The sequence below is a fragment of the Salvelinus sp. IW2-2015 genome, linkage group LG6.1 (genome assembly GCF_002910315.2).
Source record: "Salvelinus sp. IW2-2015 linkage group LG6.1, ASM291031v2, whole genome shotgun sequence".
Taxonomy (NCBI): Eukaryota; Metazoa; Chordata; class Actinopteri; order Salmoniformes; family Salmonidae; genus Salvelinus; species Salvelinus sp. IW2-2015.
The window spans coordinates 17018690-17043815 of NC_036845.1; the positions used below are offsets into that span (position 1 = coordinate 17018690).

The window sequence follows — 25126 nt, forward strand, 5'->3', positions numbered from 1 at the left end:
CTGATTCTATTATTTTTGTATATTTTAATAAAATATTGAATTTGACCTTTACTACTATAGCCCATAGAAACACCTTGAATTACACATTCAAAATGGCAAAAAGAAATATATATATTTTTGGACAAATATTTAACCCCTTATTTTTGTTGGCCAAAAATCTCCAAACCCCAAACTTCCATTCATTTGTATGGTTACCTTCAGACGGTCCCGTGACACTTGTGGGGGTCCTAGAACAAAACGGAGAACACATCGTGTTCGTTAAGTCTCCCTTTCCATATAGTGTTTGTAGGCCAAACCGCTTGGACTCTACACACGTTCTGTGATGTCTCGTGGTCTGACAAACACTGCTGTAGCTCGGCTACATTCCACCCGAGAGTGGAAGGCCGACATAGACGGATTGAACGCAGCCCATGCATCTCTAGCTTAATGTTTTTGATGTTTTTTCATTTTATGTTACGAGATTGATACTCTGAATGATGCACAATGCTCTTAAGGATTAAGTGTCAAAAGTAGAAAAATATATATAAATTTAAAAAGAAATGTAATATGCTAAAATATACTGCTAAAATATACTTAAGTAACAAAAGTAAAGTATAAATACATTTCAAATTCCTTAATATAATTGAACCAGACGGCACCATGTTCTTGTTTTTACATGTACAGATAGCCAGGAGCACACCCCAACACTCAGACAATCATTTACAAATGAAGCATGTGTGTTATTGAGTCCGCAGATCAGAGGCAATAGAGATGACCAGGGATGTTGTCGCGATAAGTGGACCATTGTCCTGTTAAGCATTCAACATGTAAATAGTTACTGTTGGACCATTGTCCTGTTAAGCATTCAACATGTAAAAGTACGTTGGACCATTGTCCTGTTAAGCATTCAACATGTAAATAGTACTGTTGGGTGTCAGGGAAAATGTTGTCAAAAATATAAATAGGAAAGTACTTAAGTACTTTACACCGCTGTGTGGTGGTGTGTGTGTGGTTGTGTGTGTGTGTGTGTGTGTGTGTGTTGTGTGTGTGTGTGTGTGTGTGTGTGTGTGTGTGTTGTGTGTGTGTGTGTGTGTGGTGTGCATGTGGTGTGGTGTGTTGTGTGTGTGTGGTGTTGCGTGGTGGTAGCATTACAGTTGTGCATGCGTGCGTGGTGGTGTTGTGGTGGTGTGGTGTTAGTCTGTACATGTGCTGCGCTGTGTGTGTCTGTGTTTGCATGTGACACAGAAGGCACCAGTGAGAGGATCAGAGGGGATCATATAGTGCAGTTTAGCTTCCTGTCTCCCTGTGTGTAACAGTGTGTACAGTCTGAGTGATGTCAGACCTGATCTCATCTCTGCACTGAGAGCATCAGACTGGTGAGTACAGTGTTACTACATGTGTTTTTCACACTTATGATAAAGATGGATTTGTYAGACTGAGGATAATGTAGAAGCAAATTATTATCTAGACAAACACAAAAGTTAATTCACTGTGCCAGTACTAAGAATAGTTTTGACATTGGACTAAAGGGATCCATAGCTATGGATGAGGAGTACCCAGAGCCATATGAACRTTTATCAATCATATATTCTCTTGTGGTACCCAATGGGGTTTGGAGAATTTACACAATGACAAAAGGACACAGGGCCTTAATAATACAATGTTAGTGGAATCGTAAGTGTTGCAGGGAGGTTTTAGAACGACARCAAAAAACGGACTTGTGAAATACCTGCCGATATTTCGCAATATGATCCTGACGTAACTGTAAACGAGTGTATGGTCTTTCCACTCACATGACCAGCTGTAGGCTGGACAACTGCCTGAGATACAGTACATGTATATATTGTTTTCAGGTGCAGGGGCTTAGATAGTAGTATGCTTTGTGTCCCTACCGTCACTGCTGGAACCATATATTGGAAGATATAATGGATTATTGACAATAACGGTTTGAGTGTATGTAGGCTATATCCAACAGAATTGACACATGCAGGTTATGGAGAATATACTGTAGCAAACCTTGCCTAGGTAGGCATGTTACAACCCCCCCCCCCCCAAAAAAAGGGCTTAACTCTTATTGGAGGTARTGGTTTGCAGGTCTTGCCTACAGGCTGGAAGACCTGGGTTCGAGACCCGCGAGGGGCATTACATTGTTGYCGTCTGCAAAAATTGCAACAATGGTGGGATGTTGCCTTGGGAGCCATCGGAGAGGGTCTTGGTATAGTGAAGCGTGGGGACACGTTCTCCCRAATGAAGGGGACTGTGTAACAGACCTTTTACGATCCCCCCCAAAAGGGAGCAGTGGTATGCTGGTCTGCCTACGGGCTGGGAGACCCGCAAGGCGCCATTTGCTACAATAGGGATTAAAACAATTCTCKTTAGATACTTCCAGAGTTGTAATGAAATAACATGTTGAATACTGTCTTTTTCAGTCATTTTGAGAGTATTGGGTGATGGCTGGCCAGATGCTATTTGGTGTAAATTGTATGATTGCTATGAAGTCAGTGCTTGGTGTGAGTAAGTACACTAWTGAGTGTGACTATTGTTYAGCCTACAGTGTATGCAGAGAAGTCAACTTGGTGTRTATCTATCTCTGATTAGGTCGTACTCTAGCCTAGGCCCGCTGGAACAATAACAAGTGTGTTTGCAATAGCAGCATGGGATCGCAGTAACATTTGCATTGGGTATGCCATACGTATTTGGTAAAACATGTACTTGTAGCAATAGTGTAGTAGCCTAGGTTGTTGTATAGTACTTTGATTCTGAATCTATATTGAGTCATTATTACCGCCGGTACCCGTTTAAGACTTTTATTGTGAAGCACTTAATTATTCCCAGAAGTTACCTGTGTGTGTCCAGAGGGAAAGAGAAGAGCTTTGATGTTGACGTAATTCCTACACGGCTGCGTTCTTGTGATCGGAGAACGAATACAAGATAAAGTACTCTATCTGTTGTAGCCGTGAGTTATTTCATTTTAAGACCCACAAATCCTCAGGAGGAGATTTAATATAATATCCACGGTCAAGAAATTAAGTTTACAATTGCACTGGAGGTTGTAAAGTTCTAAGTATTTGTAAGGTGTAATGTCGGCCCATGCATATATGTACAGCTCAGTATTGCTGAGGAGCGTTAMAAGTTCTGTCTATTGATGAGGGCCGAGGCCARGGAAACAACAGCAACTGTGGCAAGAGAGACATGATACATTAACGTCTTTGGATCATGTCCCACCTAAAGCTGTTTGAATTTTCTTTCTGGCAGTAGCACAGACTTTAGCTGCGGTCAAGTAGAAATTGGATACGGTTCACCAGTAGGTCCCTCTTTACTTATCATTTGGGAAACAAGTAGCAGTGATGCATGTAGCACGGATAGCAGTGTTGAGGTCAATTCAATTTGAATTCAGTCACATAGAGAAGCGTTGAGTAAAATTGGAATTGGATTGGAATATCAGTTTACTTCCTGAATTGACTGAATTGAAATGGAATTGAGCCCAACCCTGAAGGKTAGWATTTTTCACTGTCCTTTGGAAAAGAATGGTTAGGCCTACTATGGACGGTCCGCAAACTCAATCACTAAAAAAGTTTTATTTCAAATGTTAAGGAACATGAGGATGTGAACGAACACAACATTACAGTCATGTGCCTGTCCAAGGTAATCACAATCTGTCACGGTCACAATCTTACATTTGTGTTTCAATCCAAATGGACGCCGGGAAAGGACAGTCCGTGAGATCAATACGATAGTTTCAAGATATACATTTATACGATTGTTTMCTAAAACTCAAATGAAAACAGATCATTCATTGGGTGGGTATACCATTCATTTAAATGTCTATTGAACAACAGGAAACATCCCAGTTTATGCTGATAACATTAAAAAACAGCCAAAACGCTAATTATCCAGTTGCAATGCATACGCATTATCTACTACAGCTGAATATCTATAATAATGTCAGCCGATATTTAGTCAAGCTCAAAACACGTTAGTGGATTATATCTGTAACACTTTATTTAAAGGTTCGCTAAATAGCTAATAAACTATTACTTGTTTGTAAATCATGATATGTCACCAGTTCATGTATTTGTTAACATATATTTACAAATACCTGTAGTCATATACAGTATAGATCAAGAACAGAATGTTCTGCACATCTATTTACTTCATGGTCAACTTACTGTGTAACAATGAAGATAAGCAATTTAGGCAGACSTTAAAATTCATTATTATACTGGATTTAGAATACTCAAATTGGTGCAGTCTTCAATCCAGACGCGTTTAGCCCCAGGGCTGCAAATCCCAGCAAATGTAATTGTGAAAATGTCATTCACAATAGTATACTCAAACAGAGATGTACTTTTCATAAAGCACTATTTTTCAAATGGTGTACATTGTACTTGGATTTGCACATCACCCTGTGTAGTGAGTAAATGTACATTATTCTATGGATTTACAGTAGGACTTGATTGTGAATACATTCAACGCTATAGTATTCACCCCACATTTGAATCCAGCATGTAGCTTAATCAGAGCAGTATTTTATAAAGCAGTAAGACTGTCTTACTATGCACCATTCAGATATTCTGATATTATTCAGATATTCTGTTTAGAGTATTTTACTTGCATTTCATTGGTTTGGGTTACTTGTATCTTATTTTGGGCCTAAACTGTAGTGTTGTAAAGTCTATCACAGTAACACTAACCTGTACTGGTTTCAGTCTGGTTTCACTCATTGGAAACGTGCGCAGCTTAAGCTACTGGTGTAGTTTACTGTTACGACACGTATTGTATACTTGAGTACTGAAGAACACTACTGACAACTCTGGCCTATTAAAGGAATTGATGGATGCCTATGAACACAAAAGGAGAAAACCTATTCAAGTAAAGTAAGACAGTCTTAACATGCATATTTTGTTGTCAACTACATCTGTATTTGGTCCTCTCTTGCAGGTGCATTAAAAAAATAGAGAACACCCATTCAGACTGAGGCAGGTGCTTCCTTTGGTTAGAGTCACCCTAGAAATATTCTCATGTTTCCAATACTGTGCAGGCGAGGGATCATTTTTCATAATGAGATACAAGGATTCCCTCGTTCAGACTTTCATAAACATGACTAATAGCTCTCTCTCTCTCTCTCTCTCTCTCTCTCTCTCTCTCTCTCTCTGTCTCCCTCTCTCTCTCTCTCTCTCTCTCTCCGTTGATACGTTTTCTCCATTCAAAGTAAGACTGAGATATTGTGTTTGACATTTGGTCCTCCCTCTTGTATTTCCACTTGGGTTGTCGTTTTTAATTCTAGCAGATATACGCCAGCTTATGACAAGGTTTTCATGGTGATTACTAAAGTACAATTGCACCTGATTCACAACAAGTGCTCAATGTGGTTTGCTAAAAACTGCCCACGCTAAACCATTTCTGCCACTTGTTTCATTATTATGATATTTCAGTCATGTTCAGTCATTCCTTTCCTTATTCACCTGCAGGGAGCTAAAGGCTCTCTCGGATATGTTCAAGTACAAACAATAAGATATGAATTGCCTTTATTTAAACACTTTACTGTAAATACACATTGAGTTGGAGTAAGTACATTGGAGTTCATACATTGAAGTACGTCGTTTTCATGCGCATAAAATGAATCGTAACATTTTACAGCATGAAAACATCAAAGCATGCAGACCTTTGGGATAGTAGAGAAAGACAGAGAGAGAAAGGGGGAAACAGATAAACAGTATAGGTACAGAAAGAGAAGATGGAGACGTTCTGGGCTAAGGGAGGCAGTTACACAACAAATGGGTTTCAAAAGGCCTTGAACAAAGTTTACCTACATGAACTGTGTGTTGCAAAAAATGTGTTTTCACAATCCTTTCACAAAATGTCACATCTCTGTTATTCTTAGCCTCTCTTTCCACTGACATTTAACGGTTATTTCTTTAAACACAAGAAAAGAACAGAGTTAATGTATGATTCAAAGTGACAGAAAGCAAAGGGAACAGTACCAGGTACCTCCCCATCTGTCTTGGTCACAGCTCTCTTCATGTCTCAGTTCGACTGCCTTCCGTATCAAACAAGCAACCAGGAACTCCAGTGGCCGAATGGACCATCAAACACCTGATGAGTTAGAGAGGGAGACAGAGAGAGAGAGAGAGAGAGAGAGAGAGAGAGAGAGAGAGAGAGTGAGAGTGAGAGAGACCCAATGTATAGGAAAGAGGGGGACATCATAAGAGGAATTAGGGATGTCTCGAAAAACCAATCACCCCCTCTTTTCTCCCTACCCCCCACACTATCTCTCATTCTCTTGTTCGGTAATGACTTTGTGTGGTGTGTGCACAACACCTTCAAATCGTTAGGTCTCTGACTAACGAGGGAGTCCTCACTTTCAGGTGTTTTCCACAGGAGATTCTTTGGTACATTTTTTATAATGCTTTCTCGTTTCCATGCTGCATCAGAAAACATAAATACAACAAACTACCTGTTTGGGAATCTGAGACAACGTGTGTATTTCTATGAGTCTATGCATAACATATCTTACTGTATTTGAGCTTTGAACTGATTTTGCAGTCTTTCCAATCTTTTGAGTGAGGATGATGGTGTCCTTGAACCAGTACATTTTCGACAGAGGTCATACGCCTAACTTCTTTATTGATGCGTAGAGCGTTAGTAAATCCGTTATCAAGGCCTTTATACATGCAGCATTCTAAAGTCCTACCAAAAGGCCCAAGTAGGGGATAATTTAGAGACATGGTGTGTTCAACCCTTTTTTCAGTTAATCTCAGAAGAGAGCGCGGCAGACAAAGAGAGCATGAAAGAATGCAAACCTCAGAGAGAGATGAGACGTGAGTGACATGTTTGTTTGGTGCTTGTTGTGGTTCTTGTCTCCAAACCACCTGAGCAGTGTTTCTCTAGTATTGAACAATGGCTTTAATGGCCGCAGAACATGAAGGCATTTGTAGTCAAACACACATATTTCATAGTGCTAGATAGAAAAACTTTTTGTCCTTGCCCTTGTATTTCACTTAGAAGACAGTCTTGGATGGTTAGACAGTTTTATTTTGTCATTTAGCAGACGCACTTATCCAGAGCGACTTACAGGAGCAATTAGGGTTAAGTGCTTTTGCTCAAGGGCACATCGACAGTTTTCACCTAGCAGTTTTCATCAGCGATTTGAACCAGTGAGCTTTCAGTTACTGGCCTAAAACTCTTAATCGCTAGGCTACCTGCCGCCCATGTTCTCTTTCCCATAAAGACACAGTAAAGCCAACACACTATTGAAAATCAAAAACACCCGGATTGAACGTTGGATACTTTTTGTTGTTGACTTTTAGGCTTTACCAAGACAAGTCTTGAAATGCCTTGGCGTGGACAAGTTACGCGAGCACATCTCAAGTTTATCTCTAGACTTCAGCTCTAAGACTTTCATATACAGTAACTTGTAATGCAGGTAGTTAGGGACATATAGATTAACAGGTGGTATATGGGGTTCTGGGGTTCTACTGTAGTTTTGAGTGCAGACATGATCCCACTCTCTGCAGAGCTACGTACTAAGGAGGGTATATACAGCATGGAGAGGCACATGTGAAGTGAACACAGGTGTTTCTTCACCCAAGACAACGGTTAGAACCTGCTAGGTTTTAAAGAAAAGTTATCAAATAGGGTATGCACTAGATTCAAGGGACTTGCAATTGCTATGGGTTTTATATTGAACTTAGTAAAACGTGCAATCATAGTTGTAGAGTGAAACAGAAAAGTGCCATCAAGCTTCCATTCACTCTATTACATTTAGTAMATTTTTTCATCTTCATTGAGGTAACATTGATGAATGATTATGCATGACTCTTTGCAATTTTTCGTATTTGAAAGAACGTTTTTGTATTGGTTTGTCATACTTGATCATTTGTGTCAGAGTTATTTCAGTTATCGCAACTCTTTCTTGTCGAAATTGTGCACCACGAAATTTGCTTAGCAGTGAATTTTACATCGCTTAATACATGAATCGAACTTGACATCGATTTACTAGAATAGATCATTGTTATTCTCAATGTGGAATGAGGATCAAACTGTAGGAGATTGTCCTCACACGGGGCACAAATTGTGTAAGGGATGCTCCTCACACGGGGCACCAATTGGATAAGGTGTGTTATGAATTACAAATATTTGAGTTATATACATGAGTTTAGAATAATTGTGAAGAGGATTGAAGTAATTTTGTTATCTTGTAAAAGTTGTGACTCCGGGTAGGAAATTGAATATCATTGAATACATTATTCATGGTGTATGTCTGATTATGAATAACAATTGCACAACTATATGGTCAATGTTAAATACGTAGCATACTGGTACATTCGCATCAAATCTGTGGAAATATTTCAAGATGCAATCTACAATAGTTCCTGCTGTTCAATGGTCATTTAAATGAATTATATAGTCTACATTCAACTGCTCTTATTCATGTACCCAATCTTGTGACGTTACCGTGTTGCTTTTACCAACAAAAAAACAATCAACCAAGTCACATGAAATATGAATTCTTCTATAAATTATTAACTTGTTCATGTGTGGAAATGTAGGCTATAAATCTGTGCATGTGTTTGTAGGATAAAGATGACATTTCATAACCAAAAATGGTCTGATGGTGGTCATTAGAATAAGGATGGATTATGCGCTTTCAAAATGGATCCTGCTAAATATGGTGTAATCTTTTTCAAGGGTTCAGTACCACAGATTCATTGGCCAGGTCCATTTKTCTTTCAGTGGTAAGCTTTATTGATTAAGCTTTTTTACAGCATTATTGTAATCTCTTAAATGTGATGCTTTGTTAWACTTTGTATATTTCAAAGGCCTACGAATCTGATTCAGGCCTATAATCGGTACACTTAGTTAACCTTTTACTGCACTGGGCTAAATCAGGGTCACACAAAGTGTTTCTGGGTAGTCTTGAACAATTCTACTTTGAAACAAATGTATACACCCCCGCACACACATGGTTATCGGCTTAAAAAATGAAGACACCTGAAATGTTTTCAATTTTGAGTTTGCATCCCAATATTATGCTTTATATGCATCACAGAAGACTGAAATAAAAACAAAACCGTTTCTCGTAGAAACAGCGGACTTTCGGCATAAAAAAAGTATGTTTATTAATTATGAAATTATAAAAAATATGAATAACATAATTTGACTGCAGGAAAGGGCTATATATATATATATATATTGATGTCAGTTTTGGTAATTTTACTGACTCAATAAATATGTGCTGCAGGCACCCAGTTTCGTGTTTAAACTGTTGTTTGACTATATATAATGAAACAAGAGATAKACGTATTTGTGTGTGTTTCTAGTTTGCTTGTTTCTCTCTGCCGATTTATGTTCTGCCTAATGTAGATGAACCTGTGACTGAGTAAAACATTTGTAATTTTATGGCCCGAGCGAAGCAATGTAAGGTGAATAACGACTGGCAGAAGTACATCAAATTGACTGACTCTTGTTGACATGTGGGTTAGAATAATATTRATGATGATGATAACAACAAWGAATATAATAATAATGGTCCAAATAATAACTATTACGTAGCCTATTCTGTTATTACCGGCTGTTACTGCGCTAACATGCTAGCRAAACATTTTGCCAAGATAATCCACCCTTTCTTCAGCCAATTAAAAATGTCACTGCTTTGGTCTTAATGCATTTGACCAATAACTGTACATTTCCCGATTTCTTTTAGACCAATCAGTAGTGAGGGAGGTGCAACGGGGTTTAAAAGCAAAGTTGTTTCTCTGAAAATCAACATTTCCGCCTGGCTCTTAATCATTGGCGAGGGACTCTCAACGCTATCCACCGAACGTAAGTATAGAAAGGGATGTTAACTAAGATGCTAGATGTAATATAGTATAATAGCACTCCATGATCATTGATTTGTGGTAAACGATGTGAAAGTATTGATGTAGTAACTCTATTTATCATTGTTATGACTGCTCGTAGTCGACCATCGAGTGTCTAAATCAGACAATTATCTTTACAGAGAAAACATATGTGGGTTTATTTTGCATTAACGAATGCAGAATCTTTGTAATCATTTATTTCACCTTCATAAAATGTTACATGCTGTCCTGGAGCGTATGCCCGCTTTGCTTTCACAGTAAAGTAAAAACCTGTTGACTTAACCTTAAACTAGAATAAGAGAGGTAACAAGTGCGTTTCAGATAAACGTTGAAATGGCGGTCAACCCAATTTATTTGTCCGCTGATGTATTTATGGTTTCATTGCCATTGTACTTTACAACATTTCGCAGACATTTCATGATGACTTTTTAAATGTACTGTATAGGCCCTCTCTGAACTGATGCCCYCAAAYCAGAGACACTCCTCTTTGCGCTAGGCCTATCTGGTCCCATTGAAATTCAATCCCMTGGCTTACATTTGTGACATGGCTAATACACACCTTACATACAAGTCATAMAGGTTCAACAATTATACTCATATTACTTATACTGATAAGCTCTATGGGGAACAATGATTTAGTCCGATTTTACATTCCATCATATGTTTTGTACTGCGTACAATTCAATTGCAGGCATCAGACTTCCACTACCTTAAAATGGGAGACAATTCTGTAAGATTATTCCTTCACCTTTTTACAGACAGATCCTGTCCTCCCTCCCCCCTCTCTCTGTTTGCTGTTTAACCTCCGCCCTGACCACAGACACGATCATCTGCTTTTCTGGGTTAACTGTTCAGGTGCGATCTCTCTCTCTGTCTGTCTCTTCCTCTCTCTCTATCACTTGTCCTCTCTCTCTCTCTCTCTCTCTCTCTCTGTCTTGCTGTCCTCTGTCTTGCTCCCTCTGTCGCTTCTATATAGCTCTATACTTCCTCTTCCTCCAGCACCTCACAGCTTCTCTCCTTTTGGTTCTCTCATATCTCACTGCCGTTTCCAACCTCGACAGACAGATAAGTCTTACAAAGTTTAGAGGTGAGGAATGGCCTATACAAATACTTCAAAACATTTCTCAAAACATATTTTATCTCATCATAAAATGTATTGTACTACAACAATTAACATAGGTCTAACAGCTGACCTGAATTAAATAACATTTTACTTACACAAACTACGGCCTGGTATCTCTACCTAACTTTGATCTTAAAACATGTAAAGTAATTTTTATAAAGAGAAAGGCAGGTTATTCAGACCCCTTCACTTTTTCCAAATGCTGTTACATTACAGCCTCATTCTAAAATTGATTAAATTAATTTTCCCTCATCAATCTACACACAATACTCCATAACAACAAAGCGAAAACAGGTTTTTAGAACATTTTGCAAATGTATAAAAATACTTATTTACATAAATATTCAGACCCTTTCCTATGAGAATTGAAATTGAGCTCAGGTGCATCCTGTTTCCATTGATCATCCTTGAGATGTTTCTACAACTTGATGGAGTCCACCTGTAGTAAATTMAATTGATTGGACATGATTTGGAAAGGCACACACCTGTCTATATAAGGTCCCACAKTTGACAGTGAGGTCAAGGGAATTGTCCGTAGAGCTCCAAGACAGGATTGTGTCGAGGCACAGATCTGGGGAAGGGTACCAAAAATGTTCTGCAGCATTCAAAGTCCCCAAGAACACAGTGGCCTCCATCATTCATTAAATGGAAGAAGTTTGGAACCACCAAGACTCTTCCTAGAGCTTTTCAGCAGCAGGGACTGGGAAACTAGTCAGGATCGAGGGAAAGATGAACAGAGCAAAGTACAGAGAGATCCTTGATGAAAACCTGCTCCAGAGCACTCAGGACCTCAGACCGGGGCAAAGTTTCACCTTTCAACAGGACAACAACCCTAAGCACACAGCCAAGACAATGCAGGAGTGGCTTCAGTCTCTGAATGTCTTTGAGTGGCCAAGCCAGAGCCCAGACTTGTACCCGATTGAACATCTCTGTAGAGACCTGAAAAGAGCTGTGCAGCGACACTCCCCATCCAATCTTTCAGAGCTTGAGAGGATCTGCAGAGAGGAATAGGAAAAACTCCCCAATTACAGCTGTGCCAAACTTGTAGCGTCATACCTAAAAAGACTTGAGGCTGCAATTGCTGTCAAAGGTGCTTCAACAAAGTACTGAGTAAAGGGTCTGAATACTTATGTAAATGTGATATTTCAGTTTATTTATTTATTTTTTGCAAAAATGTCTAAAAACCTGTGTTTGCTATCTCATTATGGGGTGTTGTGTGTAGATCGGCGAGGGGGGGGGACAATGGAATCCATTTTAAAATAAGGCTGTAAGGTAACAAAATGTGGAAAAAGTCAAGGGAGCTGAATACTTTCCGAATGCACATTAGTCCTATTTCAAAGTTGTTTTCTTTGCATATCCCAACTTCCCCTGAGACACCCTTGGATAATGGGGTCACAGCCAGGGTATGCAATTATCAACAGCCACCCTGGAGCAAATAGAGTTAAGTGGCTTGCTCAAAGACAGACTTTTCACATTGTAGGCTCAGGGATTTGATCTTGCAATCTTTCAGTTATTGGCCCAACGCTCTTATCGCTAGGCTACCTGCTGCCCATATAATAGCCCTTACCCTGGTAGMAAGTTAATTTTCTAACACACTATAAAGAGTACCTTGATCCTTGATTTTCATTTTACCAAGAGAGCAATCTACTACTAGTATATTGTTGTATAGTACCCCCCGGGTAGACACCCTGACTTCTACACGATAACGTTGGATAACATGCCAGCTCACGGCAGCTCACACTAACTCGTCTCCCGWGTGGCGCMGTGGTCTAAGACACTGCATCTCAGGGYAAGAGGCATCACTGCGGTACTTGGTTCAAGTCATGGCTGCATCACATCTGGCTGTGATTGGGAGTCCCATAGGGCAGTGCGCAATTGGCCCAGYGTTGTATGGGGGTAGGCCATCATTGTAAAAAWYAATTGTTAAATAATGATACATGTGGATTTTAAAGTTAAATAAAAAAGGACTATGTTTTATTCATGCACTTATTCATAGTTTGGTGGAGTAATTCTACAATGTTAAATTCAATAGACCATAATCATCCCCTAAGGGGATATTGTTTGCAGCCTAGTTGACAGAACACACTAAAGTTTTACAATCCTGATTATATTACATTCTTTGAATTGCTCCCGATAACTCCATGCTACCTTTAAGTGCACATCCCTGTCATGACAGCCCGAAGCTGTTACATTGATCAGGAGCTGACTGTACTCCTTTCACACACAGGTTAAATGATTGAGAATTGTCTTAAGATGAAAAGAGATTAAAAGGTGCAGAACGCTTCAGACAAAAATTCTGAAAGTACCCACAACACAACTATCACACACACACACACACACACACATGCATGCACACACAACACACAAAACAGAATAAAAAAACTACCATAGACCACACTCCCGGTGTTCGACTGCCATTGTGGTCTTTTTTTTCTTCCATCAAGCGTGGAGAAATCCGCCTTTCGTGGAATAGAGGAGGAAGGGAGGGGGTGTGTAAGTGAGTGAGAGGGGAGGAGGTGAGGATAGGGATACAAATCTACACCTTGTGAAATCAGGGCCCACCACAGCCTCAGGCACTCGCCCCCTCTCTCTCCTCCCCCATCCCTCTCTCAACCAAGGCCCACCACAAAGCTACTGCTTCTCTCCCTCCACCTTTCTTCGTTCTTCCTCTTCTTTTTGTCTGTCTCTCAACTTCTCTAAATCAGAGACCACCACAAACCCCTTCCTTTCTCTTTTTTTTTTACTCTGATGATGATGTATTGCGCAACCAGAATCACTGTCATGGGAAKGGGAAGTAAATGAAATCAATTTAATGTGAATCAGTGAATTTATCTAAATACATGTGTTTTAAATGGGTAAAAGATGGCATTTACAGTACATGACAAAAGGGAGGAACAGAAATTGGGTCTCTTCAGTTACAGTTTTTGCTGCCTTTATTGAACATAACATCAAAATACAGTGATACTGTAGGACAGTGGTTCCCAAACGTTTTATAGTCCCGTACCCCTTCAAACATTCAAACCTCCATCTGCATACCCCCTCTAGCACCAGGGTCAGCGCACTCTCAAATATATATTTTTTTGCCATCTTTGTAAGCCTGCCACACACACACTATACGATACATTTATTAAACATAAGAACGAGTGTGAGTTTTTGTCACGTGGGAAGTGACAAAGAGCTCTTATAGGACCAGGGCACAAATAATAATATAATAATAATCAATCATTTTGCTCTTTATTTAGCCATCTTACATATAAAACCTTATTTGTTAATCGAAAACTGTGAATAACTCACCACAGGTTAATGAGAAGGGTATGCTTGAAAGGATGCAMATAACTCTGCAATKTTGTATTGGAGAGAGTCTCAGTCTTAAATCATTTTCCACACACAGGTCTGTGCCTGTATTTAGTTTTCATGCTAGTGAAGGCCGAGAATCCACTCTCACATAGGTACATGGTTGCAAAGAGCATCAGTGTCTTAGCAACTTGATTTCCCAAGGCAGGATACTCTGAGCGCAGCCCAGTCCAGAAATTCTGATTGAATTCAATTTTCACAGAACCGCTTGTTGCAATTTTGATGAGGCTCTCTTGCTGAGATAYCGGTAAGTGGACTGGAGGCAGGGCATGAAAGGGATAACGAATGCAGTTGTTTGTGTCATCCATCCAGTACCTGAGTAATTACGCACCCAACTCACACAGGTGCTTCGCTATATCACATTTGACATTGTCCGTAAGCTTGAGTTCATTTGCACACAAAAAATCGTACAATGATGTTGTCCTTGTTAATGCAGACAGAGAAGAGCTCCAACTTCTTAATCATAGCCTCAATTTTGTCCCGCACATTGAATATAGTTGCGGAGAGTCCCTGTAATCCTAGATTCAGATCATTCAGGCGAGAAAAAACATCACCCAGATAGGCCAGTTGTGTGAGAAACTTGTCATCATGCAAGCGGTCAGACAAGTGAAAATTATGGTCAGTAAAGAAAACTTTAAGCACGTCTCTCAATTCAAAAAAACGTGTCAATACTTACGTGTCAATACTTACTTTTTTTTTTTTTTCTTTAAAAAAAAAATGTTATCCCCTTTTCTCCCCAATTTTCGTGGTATCCAATCGCTAGTAATTACTATCTTGTCTCATCGCTACAACTCCCGTACGGGCTCGGGAGAGACGAAGGTCGAAAGTCATGCGTCCTCCGAAGCACAACCCAACCAAGCCGCACTGCTTCTTAACACAGCGCGCCTCCAACCCGGAAGCCAGCCGCACCAATGTGTCGGAGGAAACACCGTGCACCCGCCCCCCTCGGTTAGCGCGCACTGCGCCCGGCCCGCCACAGGAGTCGCTGGAGCGCGATGAGACAAGGATATCCCTACCGGCCAAACCCTCCCTAACCCGGACGACGCTAAGCCAATTGTGCGTCGCCCCACGGACCTCCCGGTCGCGGCCGGCTGCGACAGAGCCTGGGCGCGAACCCAGACTCTGGTGGCGCAGCATAGCACTGCGATGCAGTGCTCTAGACCACTGCGCCACCCGGGAGGCTATACTTACTTTTTAAAAATACACGAGAGGTCAGGGGCCTTGCTTTAACAAAGTTACCCATTTTCACTGTAGTGTCCAAAACATCTTTCAATCTGTCAGGCATTCCCTTGGCAGCAAGAGCCTCTTGGTGGATGCTGCAGTGTACCCAAGTAGCGTCGGGAGCAACTGCCGGGAGCAATTGTCTGCATAGTTTTTTTGGCATTTTACCCCAGCATTGTCCCGGCCATATCTGCGGCAGCAGGAAGAATTAAGTCCTCAACAATAGTATGGGGCTTGCCTGTCCTAGCCACTTGGTAGGACAGGCAAGGGCTTCTAGACCCTTCTTATTAATGGTATCTGTTGATTTTATACGTCTTACTACTTGAACATTTTCAAATTGGCATGTGTAATGATGTGCGCTGAGAGTCGGGAAAAAAGTTCAGGTAGTGCGTGTTTTAATAAATAAACACAACATTAACCAAAACAAGAAACACGAAAAACACACAGACTTAACACTGGAACAGAAACAATAACGCCTGGGGAAGGAACCAAAGGGAGTGACATATATAGGGAAGGTAATCAGGGAAGTGATGGAGTCCAGGTGAGTCTGATGACGCGCAGGTGCGTGTAACGATGGTGACAGGTGTGCGCCATAACGAGCAGCCTTGTGACCTAKAGCGCCGGAGAGGGAGCACACGTGACAGCATATTTTGTTTCTTAATGTCTGCGCAAGAGTGAAGGTTTCATCGAGTTGTGAGATAGTACTTTTGCACATATAACACACTGTGGCTGAGGAAAGGCACTACTCCCAATATAAGTGAACCCCAAATCAATGTAGTTTTGATCATATTTGTGCCTCTTCGATGGTCCAACGTCMCYGTCTGTTGTTCGGTGCTTTCCCGGGTAAGGGGGCAGTAGCTTCGGCTGCATCAGATTCACAACTGTCAGTGTCCATGCTAGCTGGGCTAACAACAAATGTAGAATCACTGATGCTAGCATTGGATGTGCTCGTGGAAGCAGAACATGTGACGTCGACAGGTGCAGGTGTTATACTGCTGGTAGTAGCAGTACTACCAGTAGAGCTGGTATGTGTCTCTATGGACGCGGGCCTTAGTTTTTTTTTTTACCATTTATTCATTTTCGAGCAAACAGAATAAGCAGCACCTACGTTTGGCTACATACGGACTGTTAGTGGAATTCCCGCGAGAGAGTAACGGTTAATGTGATTGGATGTTAATTATTTGACTAGGCTACCTGTATTTGACATTGTGTTTTTATTTGACTGAACACCAGATGATTTTATTTTTGGCAGTGAAACGAGGCTACTCATGGGAGAAAGAAACCACACCCAAATGTATAGCCCCGTTGGAAAATCTAAATGGACTGTTTGAAAGTTGTAACGGATGTTCTCTTCGAGGAGGAGTAGGGATTGGACCAAAGCGCAGCATTGTGATATGACATGATATTTATTCAAAACAAGACGAAAAACGAACTATACTTGATAATAAACAAAATAACAAAACGATGTAGACAGACCTGGACGTAAGAACTTACAATACAACGAAGAAACTCACGAACAGGAAAAATGACTACACAAACGGACAAAACAAACCGAAACAGTCCCGTGTGGCTCGACAGACACAGGAGACAACCACCCACAACAAACAATGTGAAACCACCTACCTTAATATGGCTCTCAATCAGAGGAAACGTAAACCACCTGCCTCTAATTGAGAACCATATCAGGTCACCCATTAACCAACATAGAAACACATAACATAGACTGCCCACCCAAACTCACGCCCTGACCGACTAACACATACAAAAATAACAGAAAACAGGTCAGGAACGTGACAAAAGTGTTATTTAAAATATATATATAAAAATGTGAATCGCATTCACTTCCCTCGACGGGTACCCCTGGATATACCCCAGTTTGGGAATACCTGGTCTATAATAACTAGCGTAATATCTATCCTGAACGCAAATATAAACGCAACAATTTCAAAGATTTTACTAAGTTACAGTTCATATGAGGAAATCAGTCAATTGAAATATATTCATTAGGCCCCGATCTATGGATTTCACATGACTGGGAATACAGATATACATCTGTTGGTCACAGATACCTTAAAATAAAGTGGGCCTCACAATGGGTCTCAGGATCTCGTCAGGATATTTCTGTGCATTCAAATTGCCATCGATAAAATGCAATTGTGTTCGTTGTCAGTAGCTTATGCCTGCCCATACCATAACCCCACCGCCACCATGGGGCACTCTGTTCACAACGTTAACATCAGCAAAACGCTGGCCCACACAACGCCATACACGTGTTCTACCATTGTGAGGCCAGTTGGTCGTACTGCGAAATTCTCTAAAACGACTTTGGAGGCAGCTATTAGGTAGAGAAATTAAAACTATATTCTCTGGAAACAGCTCTGGTGGATATTCCTGCAGGCAGCATGCCAATTGCACGCTTCCTCAAAACTTGAGACATCTGTGCCATTGTGTTGCTTGACAAAACATTTTAGAGTGGCTTTTTATTGTCGCCAGCACAAGGTGCACCTGTGTAATGAGCATGCTGTTTAATCAGCTTCTTKATATGTCACACCTGTCAGGTGCATGGATTATCTTGGCAAAGGAGAAATGCTCACTAACAGGGATGTAAACAAATTTGCGCACAGAATTTTAGAGAACTAAGCGTTTTTTTTAAATTTCAGCTCATGAAACATGGGACCAACGCTTTACATGTTGCGTTTATAATTTTGTACAGTATAGTATGATAACTATAATATAGTAAGGWGGAAAATGAAGACACTTTTCTAACAGGAGCAGTGTGTATCTGACCTCTACATTAGAACCAGGGCTATTATTAAACGTCAATAGCATCATGCTACATGTATGTCACCTGATATTGATTTAGAGCGACGACAATGTGTCCGCCTGGCCGGAGTCAGGTCTGCTCTCGATCAGCAGTCACTGTGACATCAACAAGTAAACACAGACAAACAACAACATATTTTAGCCTGATTTACAGTGCATTCGGAAAGTATTCAGACCCCTTCCCTTTTTCCACATTTTGTTACGTTACATTGGATATTATATGCCCTAATATCCAATGTCTCCCACAACAACAAGTTAAGCAAAAAAAGAATCTAACTATAGGCCTAGGATTAGGGCTACCATTTCTAAACTCACTGTCCATTTAAGATTCTGATGAAATGATAGAGGCACACTCTTAAAATAAAAGAATTAGACCTTGTCAGGAGCACACAACCAAAGACAAGATAAGATAGCCTAAAACKAAATGTATCATTGCTTTTAAAGAGACATGTTTCTTCCATTTAGGAGGATTTCACATGCCTCCACGTCAAGCAGTCAGCCAGAACGTTTAATCAGCTGCAATGAGGAACACAAAGTGCTGGAGGGACAGTGACTTCTGGGGTTATGGAAGATCACTTCCACTTTAGTAGCTGAAGCTCCGACAGTAACCTTTCTGTCATGTGCTGTTGAGGCTTTATTCAGGAAGGTTGACACAACAAAGAAAGTCTGCAACGAATCAACTGCTGAGCCAGCAGAAGTGTTTCGAAATCAATACCGTTAATGGGAAGTAAAAGTTTCTCTTCGTGACTCTGGCGTCCACCCGCAGTCGAGCTGAAACCAGGCCTGACCGGCACACCTCGCATCACTACAGATCCAGGTCAGGAGAGAGTGTGTGTGTGTGTGTCTATCTACATGGTCTAGATCTGGTATCTAACTTGAATAGTCTAAAAACGAACGAGTTATAAAAACATCCAGACAGACTCACCAAAAAGACTTCATACAGTAAAAAGCTTCGTACAGTAACCTCTGCAGACGACTGCACGCAACAGCAGTGGTTTCAAAGACGTCTTACTCCTAGTCTACTTGGAAAAGAGGAGTAGTGGTCTTCTTGGCACCTGCCAAAGACAAACAAAGCATTGTGGTTAGGTTAGCACACTTTTCTGGAAAGCAAAGAAGTACCCAGTGCCTGACCACCCTCGAGGTGCCTGGGTAATCAGCAGAAGAGAAAACACAATGCAGGCTCTCTCAACCCTTCTGTTTGCGTCTCATTGCAAAACAGCAAAGGGCGATTTGATTTCAATGTCCTCCACACAACACACCACTTCCCTGGCATGAACCTGGACGCTGCAGTAAACATAGACTCACACGATGCAAGTCAATATAGCAGACGTCAAGCCTTGTAGTTGAGTGATACATATACTCTATAGGCTAGATAGTCTCTTCTATAATGATAGACATTCTGCAATGATAGATACTTTATAATAATAGATATTCTATAAGGATCGATATTCTATAATGATAGATATTCTATTGTATTCTGTTCTAGACAGGACAAACGATGCAAGGTGCCCCTACCTGTTAGTTTTATCTGTAGGCTCTGAATGAACTGTGATGCAACTAGGCTATTATGGGGAGGGGGGATTCTCAAGCATGCGATGGGTAACTTTTCAGGTAAAGAGCTGACTGTGGGCTGCTTGGTTTGTTTACACAGCTTGAACACACTGAGTGAGGTATGTGACACTGTCACAGAGGGTATAGGCCAGGATATCCAAAGCCAGACCTCTCACTTAGCACACTATTACTCCTACAACCTTTTCCKATTGTACTGCTGTAAATTAGAATACTACCAGGTGTATCATTTTTACTGTACTATGCTGAAGAGTAAAAGCTAGAGGTACCACAGTATTTTAACAAACAAACAAACTTGGCTGCTTCTACTGTATCAATAATTGGCCTATTTGACAGAACGAAATAGGCTATTTAGAATGAGCTTTGATTATAAATTGCGTCAAAATCCCCCGACACATGCCTATTGCTAATTTGGAGACTAGTGTCGATTGCAATTACACAATAAAGCAATTGTACAGGAGAGGGCGAGGGTTTTTACTTGTTTAGCCACGGCTGTGCTGCGGTCGTAGCAGTTACGTAATGATGCGAGGCAAAACATTTTCKAATGCRTTTTTTGATTAATGCCATGACAAAACATGGCAAAAAATCGTGTCAATTCATATTTATATTAGTAATGCATAACAATGTTACTTTGTGAAAACACATGTCAAAACATATAGGCTACTTTTTGCAGGTACACGCGCATCTGTACAGTAGCCACAGTAGTTGAACTGGATGACACGGTAGAAAAGAGTAGCTAGCTCTCGTGGAATATACTGTAGAGTGATTTTAAAAGAATTATAATATAMATGGTTATGTGAAAATGTTATTGTATTATATGAAAAGGTTAACGTGACAATTTGTAATTGACAACTGCCCTATTAACGTTATGCCCCTTTCCGTCAGTAGACTGTCTACAGGAGGATATAACAAGTATAGCTATATGTTATTGTTTTATCTGTTGTATTCCAAGAAGAAGCGRTACTACTTGATGTGAACTGTTGTTTTGTTTCCACAGTATTTGATCTTGGGTGACAGGAAATACATGACTATAGCAATGCGTCTTATTCAGCTTTTGCTGCTCTTTGTTTTCAGGAGAAATTACAAAATGAAGTACGTTTCTGGATTCCTTTCAATCATTATTGCATTGTTCATCACTTCAACAGGTAAGAGAGTATGTTCTGAATTTGATTCATACTCTATGTTCTATTATATAGCAACAGATACATTTCTGTAAAGGTAACTTACTAGTATATATATAAGTATATATATATATGTATATATATATATATGTGTATATATATATCTTGTCTTCTGTGTTCTCCCTCAGGGGCTGAAGATGTGATGGTGTATGGTCAGGTGGGAGGGACGGTCACTCTCCCCAGATCGAAGTGGGGTTCAGAAAAGGTGTTGGTACAATGGTACCTTGGGATGGACACAAAATCTTTGATATCCCGCAACTCCCATGGTCGAGAGACGACAGGTGAGTGAGATTAGTGCTAGAGGGTATCCATCTTTAGTCGAGCGTGACCTTTTTGAGCCGTAAACATATTGAGCAAAACAGTGCTTGGTAGTTGGCAGGTGCCTACTATTGTTGTTCTCTTGAGCACTTAACCCTTGACCTGTTCAGGGTTAAGTGCTCTGCCTCTGCAGGTGGCCCTGTGCTGCTTCTGTATTCACATATGTTTGTGTGGTGTCCAGGTGGGTTGGGAATAACATAAGACACATTTCTCATTCACACTACTACTACTACTACTACTATTAATCACTTGATTATTGACATGCAGATCCACTGTGGAAAGACAGGCTGTCTCTGTCAAAGACGGACTTCTCCCTGATCATCAACAACATCAGACTGGAGGACTTCMAATCCTTCAGATGTGAACTGAAAGATTTCAGGCCAACACCATTTACCTCAGTCACCACATTCAGACTGTCCCATGGTAAGTGCAGAGTGAAAAAGAGAGGATTTCTATGTCTCGTGTCAGTGTTATGAGGAAGGAAATGGGACATTGTGTTCTGTCACCATCATGTGGGGGAAACAAGTACTGCACACACATGTATACACATGTACCTTTGTATACACCCCCACCTCTCTCTCTTGCTCTCTCTCTCTCTCTCGCTTTCTTTCTCTCTCTCTCTCTATTTCTCTCCCGCTCTCTCTCTATCTCTCCTCCCTCAGTGAGTGTACAGCCAGTCTCTCCCCTGTTGGCTGGGAAGAATCTTAATCTGAAGTGTGACATAGGGGAAATATTTGAGGGGACACAGAGAARATGGCTTAGTCCCCAGAAACAGGACCTGAGCAAGGACACGCGTGCMCAGATCAGATTTGACAGCAGCCTGACAGTAATGAAGGTCACTGGCCAAGACCATGGAGAGTGGACCTGTGTGGTGACATACCAGGGCAGGGAAGCCTATGCCAACACCCATGTTACTGTAATAGGTAAGTGTTGAGTTAGATAAAATGGTTTATAGTCTTCTAGATTAAATMATTTCCCCTCAAGAGGTAAAATGTCTTCAGACTGAGTTTAAACTGTCCCTTTCCTATCAATTCAATTCAATTGACTTTATTGACATGGCAAGTTCATTATTACTTACATTGTCAAAGTATACATATCGAAAAATCTAAATCAAATATATATGTATATATATACAAAATATATATTTATATATAAATAAATGGTGGGACCAACAGCAATAATAATATTAGTAGTGGACATGTGATTACCATTAACAACAACTACAATAACAATATTAACCTATCTCTGTCTCTCATTCTCTCTCTTCTCACTCTCTTGCTCTCTCTCACTCTCTCTCTTCCCTTCTCAGACCTCTCCCCCGCTCATCCACAGCCTATCTACACCTCTGTCTCCTCCCTCTCTCTTCTCCATCTGCCATGTTTCTTTTCCGTTCCTCCTCCTCTATCCTGGTCAGAGAGCCAGGAAAAGAGCATCCAGGGAGGCCGCTGGACCTTTACCCCAAGCCCAGCGGCAGGCTCCCTCACTGGGGTTGTCCAGACCCTCGTCAACCTCTCCATGGGGCCTCCATTAGCCTGGGTGGTCAATCAGAAGAGAGGGCTGGATGTCTCAGCCCTGCAGAGGAAAAATCTAAACCTCTCCCTGTCAAAGAAAGGGGTGACGGAGGGGGACAGGGGCGAGTACACCTGCACTGTGGAATTCCAGAGGGACGACACACTGAAGAGAAGTACGTGTGTGGAGGTGCTACAGGGTAAGTCAAGCTTTGCGGCAGTCCTGAAAAAATGTCCTTCTCCTTCCTTCCTACCTTCTTTACTTCCTAACTTGGTTGCTACCTTCCTTCCTCCCTCCTTTAATTATCCCCTTGCTTATTTCCCCCTTCTTTCTGCCTACAAAGTGAGGAGTGACAGATCACTTTGATTTGTCAGCTTTCAATTGTTCAATCAGTACCTCCCGCCATCTCTCTAACCTTCCCTTCTTCCCTCTCTATTCCTCTATCCCTCTTTCTCCTTTCATTGACCCGTCAGACCAGCGTCATGGCAATGCTATTCCCCTTTTCTATGCTTCTGTTTATTACACCCAGACAGTTTTCTCATCTCCTTCTGTCGATCATTGGGAACAGTCTGTCCCCGGAGTATTSTGTCCTGTGTCTAATTCAGTGGATAGTACACTTGTCTGGCTCCACTTGTTTTAATAGGGTATTGTCACACTGGTAACAAGGATTCGGGAGACAGGCGCAGGAATGCGTAATAGTTTTTTTTATTACGCCCCAAATTACAGCGTGGCATGTAAAGGCACAGGGGGACGAAGACCAAACAAACACGTAACAAAACACAGGGTTGAAACCCAAACAAARGAGCGAGGAGTACCTCGAATATATACACACGCGCACAATGATTAACACACGGGACGAGACCCGTAATCATCTGGCAATCCACAAGGGCACGAAAGCCAAAACACACAGCACAGGTACTCACACGCACCAACGGACATTGTAACAATAATCGACAGACAATGGAAACCAAAGGGCACACTTATACAGTACTAATCAGTGGGAATAGGGGACAGGTGTGCGTGATGAAAGTTCCGGAGGGATCTGTGACAGCTACAATGACGTTTCTCTCTGCCAGGATAATATGCCAGCTGAATTAATACAAAAAAAAAAACATGTTTCTCCACATTTTTGTAAAATAATATATATTTTGTCTGTCTCCCCTTTTATTCACATCAAAATTGTGAATTTTCTTTCTCTCTCTCTCTCTCTGTCTCTCTGTCTCTCTGTCTGTCTGTCTGTCTTGTCTGTCTGTCTGTCTGTCTGTCTGTCGTGTTCTGTCTGTCCTTCTGTCTGTCCTGTCTTCCTGTCTGTCTGCTGTCGTCTGTCTGTCCTGTCTGTCCTGTCCCCATGTCCTCTGTCCTGTTCTGTCCTGTCGTCTGTTCGTCCTGTCTGTCTGTCTTCTGTCTGCTTCCCTCTTCCCTCCTCTCTGTCTTGTCTCTCTCCTCTCTCTCTCTCTCTCACTCACTCTCCCCTGTCCAGTGTTTCTCTCTCCAGCGCCAGTGCCTTTGTAGTTCGAGGAGGTAATCCCTCACCTGCCACCTGGGCCACTCTCTGACCTCTGACCTGAAAGTGAAATGGATAGCCACCACGCGCAATGCTCCCTCCTCGCTTTAGTCTCCTCCCACCCTCATTCCCCTCAGTCCATGCGCCGGAAAGCGAGGGATTATTACATGGTGGCCGGCAGGTCGGACGGTGTGCAATTGTGGGAGGACACACACATAACCAACCGCTGACAGCTCAGTCCGTAAGATCACCACTCGAAGATCTCGCCGTAGTACCAACGCGAGCAAACCATCGGAAGTCAGACCATGGTCGCAGGATGTTGCAGTCTACGCCGGTCGCGCCTCGCGTCCGCTGTGGAGGTTTAATTTGTGACTATGTGAGGTTACGGTGTACTTAGCCTCTAACTGGCTCAGTGCACCCACGCATCCTACTTCCGCGCAGCACTTTTTAATACACAGTATACGTAGCCACCAGTATACTTCAGTAAATTAAGTACAATGTTACCATATAGCAGAGCAGTACTATAAGCCTGTCTAAAAAAGGAAGCTCGATGTGGTGCTTGAACACATCCTTATTAATATATTATTGAAAAACCACATACTGTCATACGATAGATATCAACCTCGTTATCGCGATTGATGATGCTTCGAACTCTGGGAAGCAACATATCAACACTCCAGTC

At 41.3% G+C, this 25126-nt stretch overlaps 1 protein-coding gene across 4 annotated transcripts; it reads left to right on the forward strand.

The window, feature by feature from the left end:
* The first annotated feature begins 1284 nt into the window (after positions 1–1284).
* Positions 1285–24568, forward strand: LOC111965239 (hemicentin-1). Of its 4 annotated transcripts, XM_070444043.1 has the most exons (8): positions 1285–1355; positions 9686–9804; positions 21007–21077; positions 21242–21394; positions 21699–21854; positions 22094–22354; positions 22741–23139; positions 24421–24568. In XM_070444043.1, the coding sequence occupies exons 3-8, from the start codon at positions 21020–21022 to the stop codon at positions 24450–24452; spliced, it is 1059 nt and encodes a 352-aa protein (XP_070300144.1). In that variant the 5' UTR covers positions 1285–1355; positions 9686–9804; positions 21007–21019; the 3' UTR covers positions 24453–24568. The 4 variants fall into 4 exon arrangements, with proteins under 4 accessions (XP_070300144.1, XP_023845071.1, XP_023845073.1 ...); XM_023989303.2 differs by lacking the exon at positions 24421–24568 and having other exon boundaries at positions 22741–23772; XM_023989305.2 differs by lacking the exons at positions 9686–9804; positions 24421–24568 and having other exon boundaries at positions 1295–1355; positions 22741–23772.
* The last annotated feature ends 558 nt before the right edge of the window (positions 24569–25126 follow it).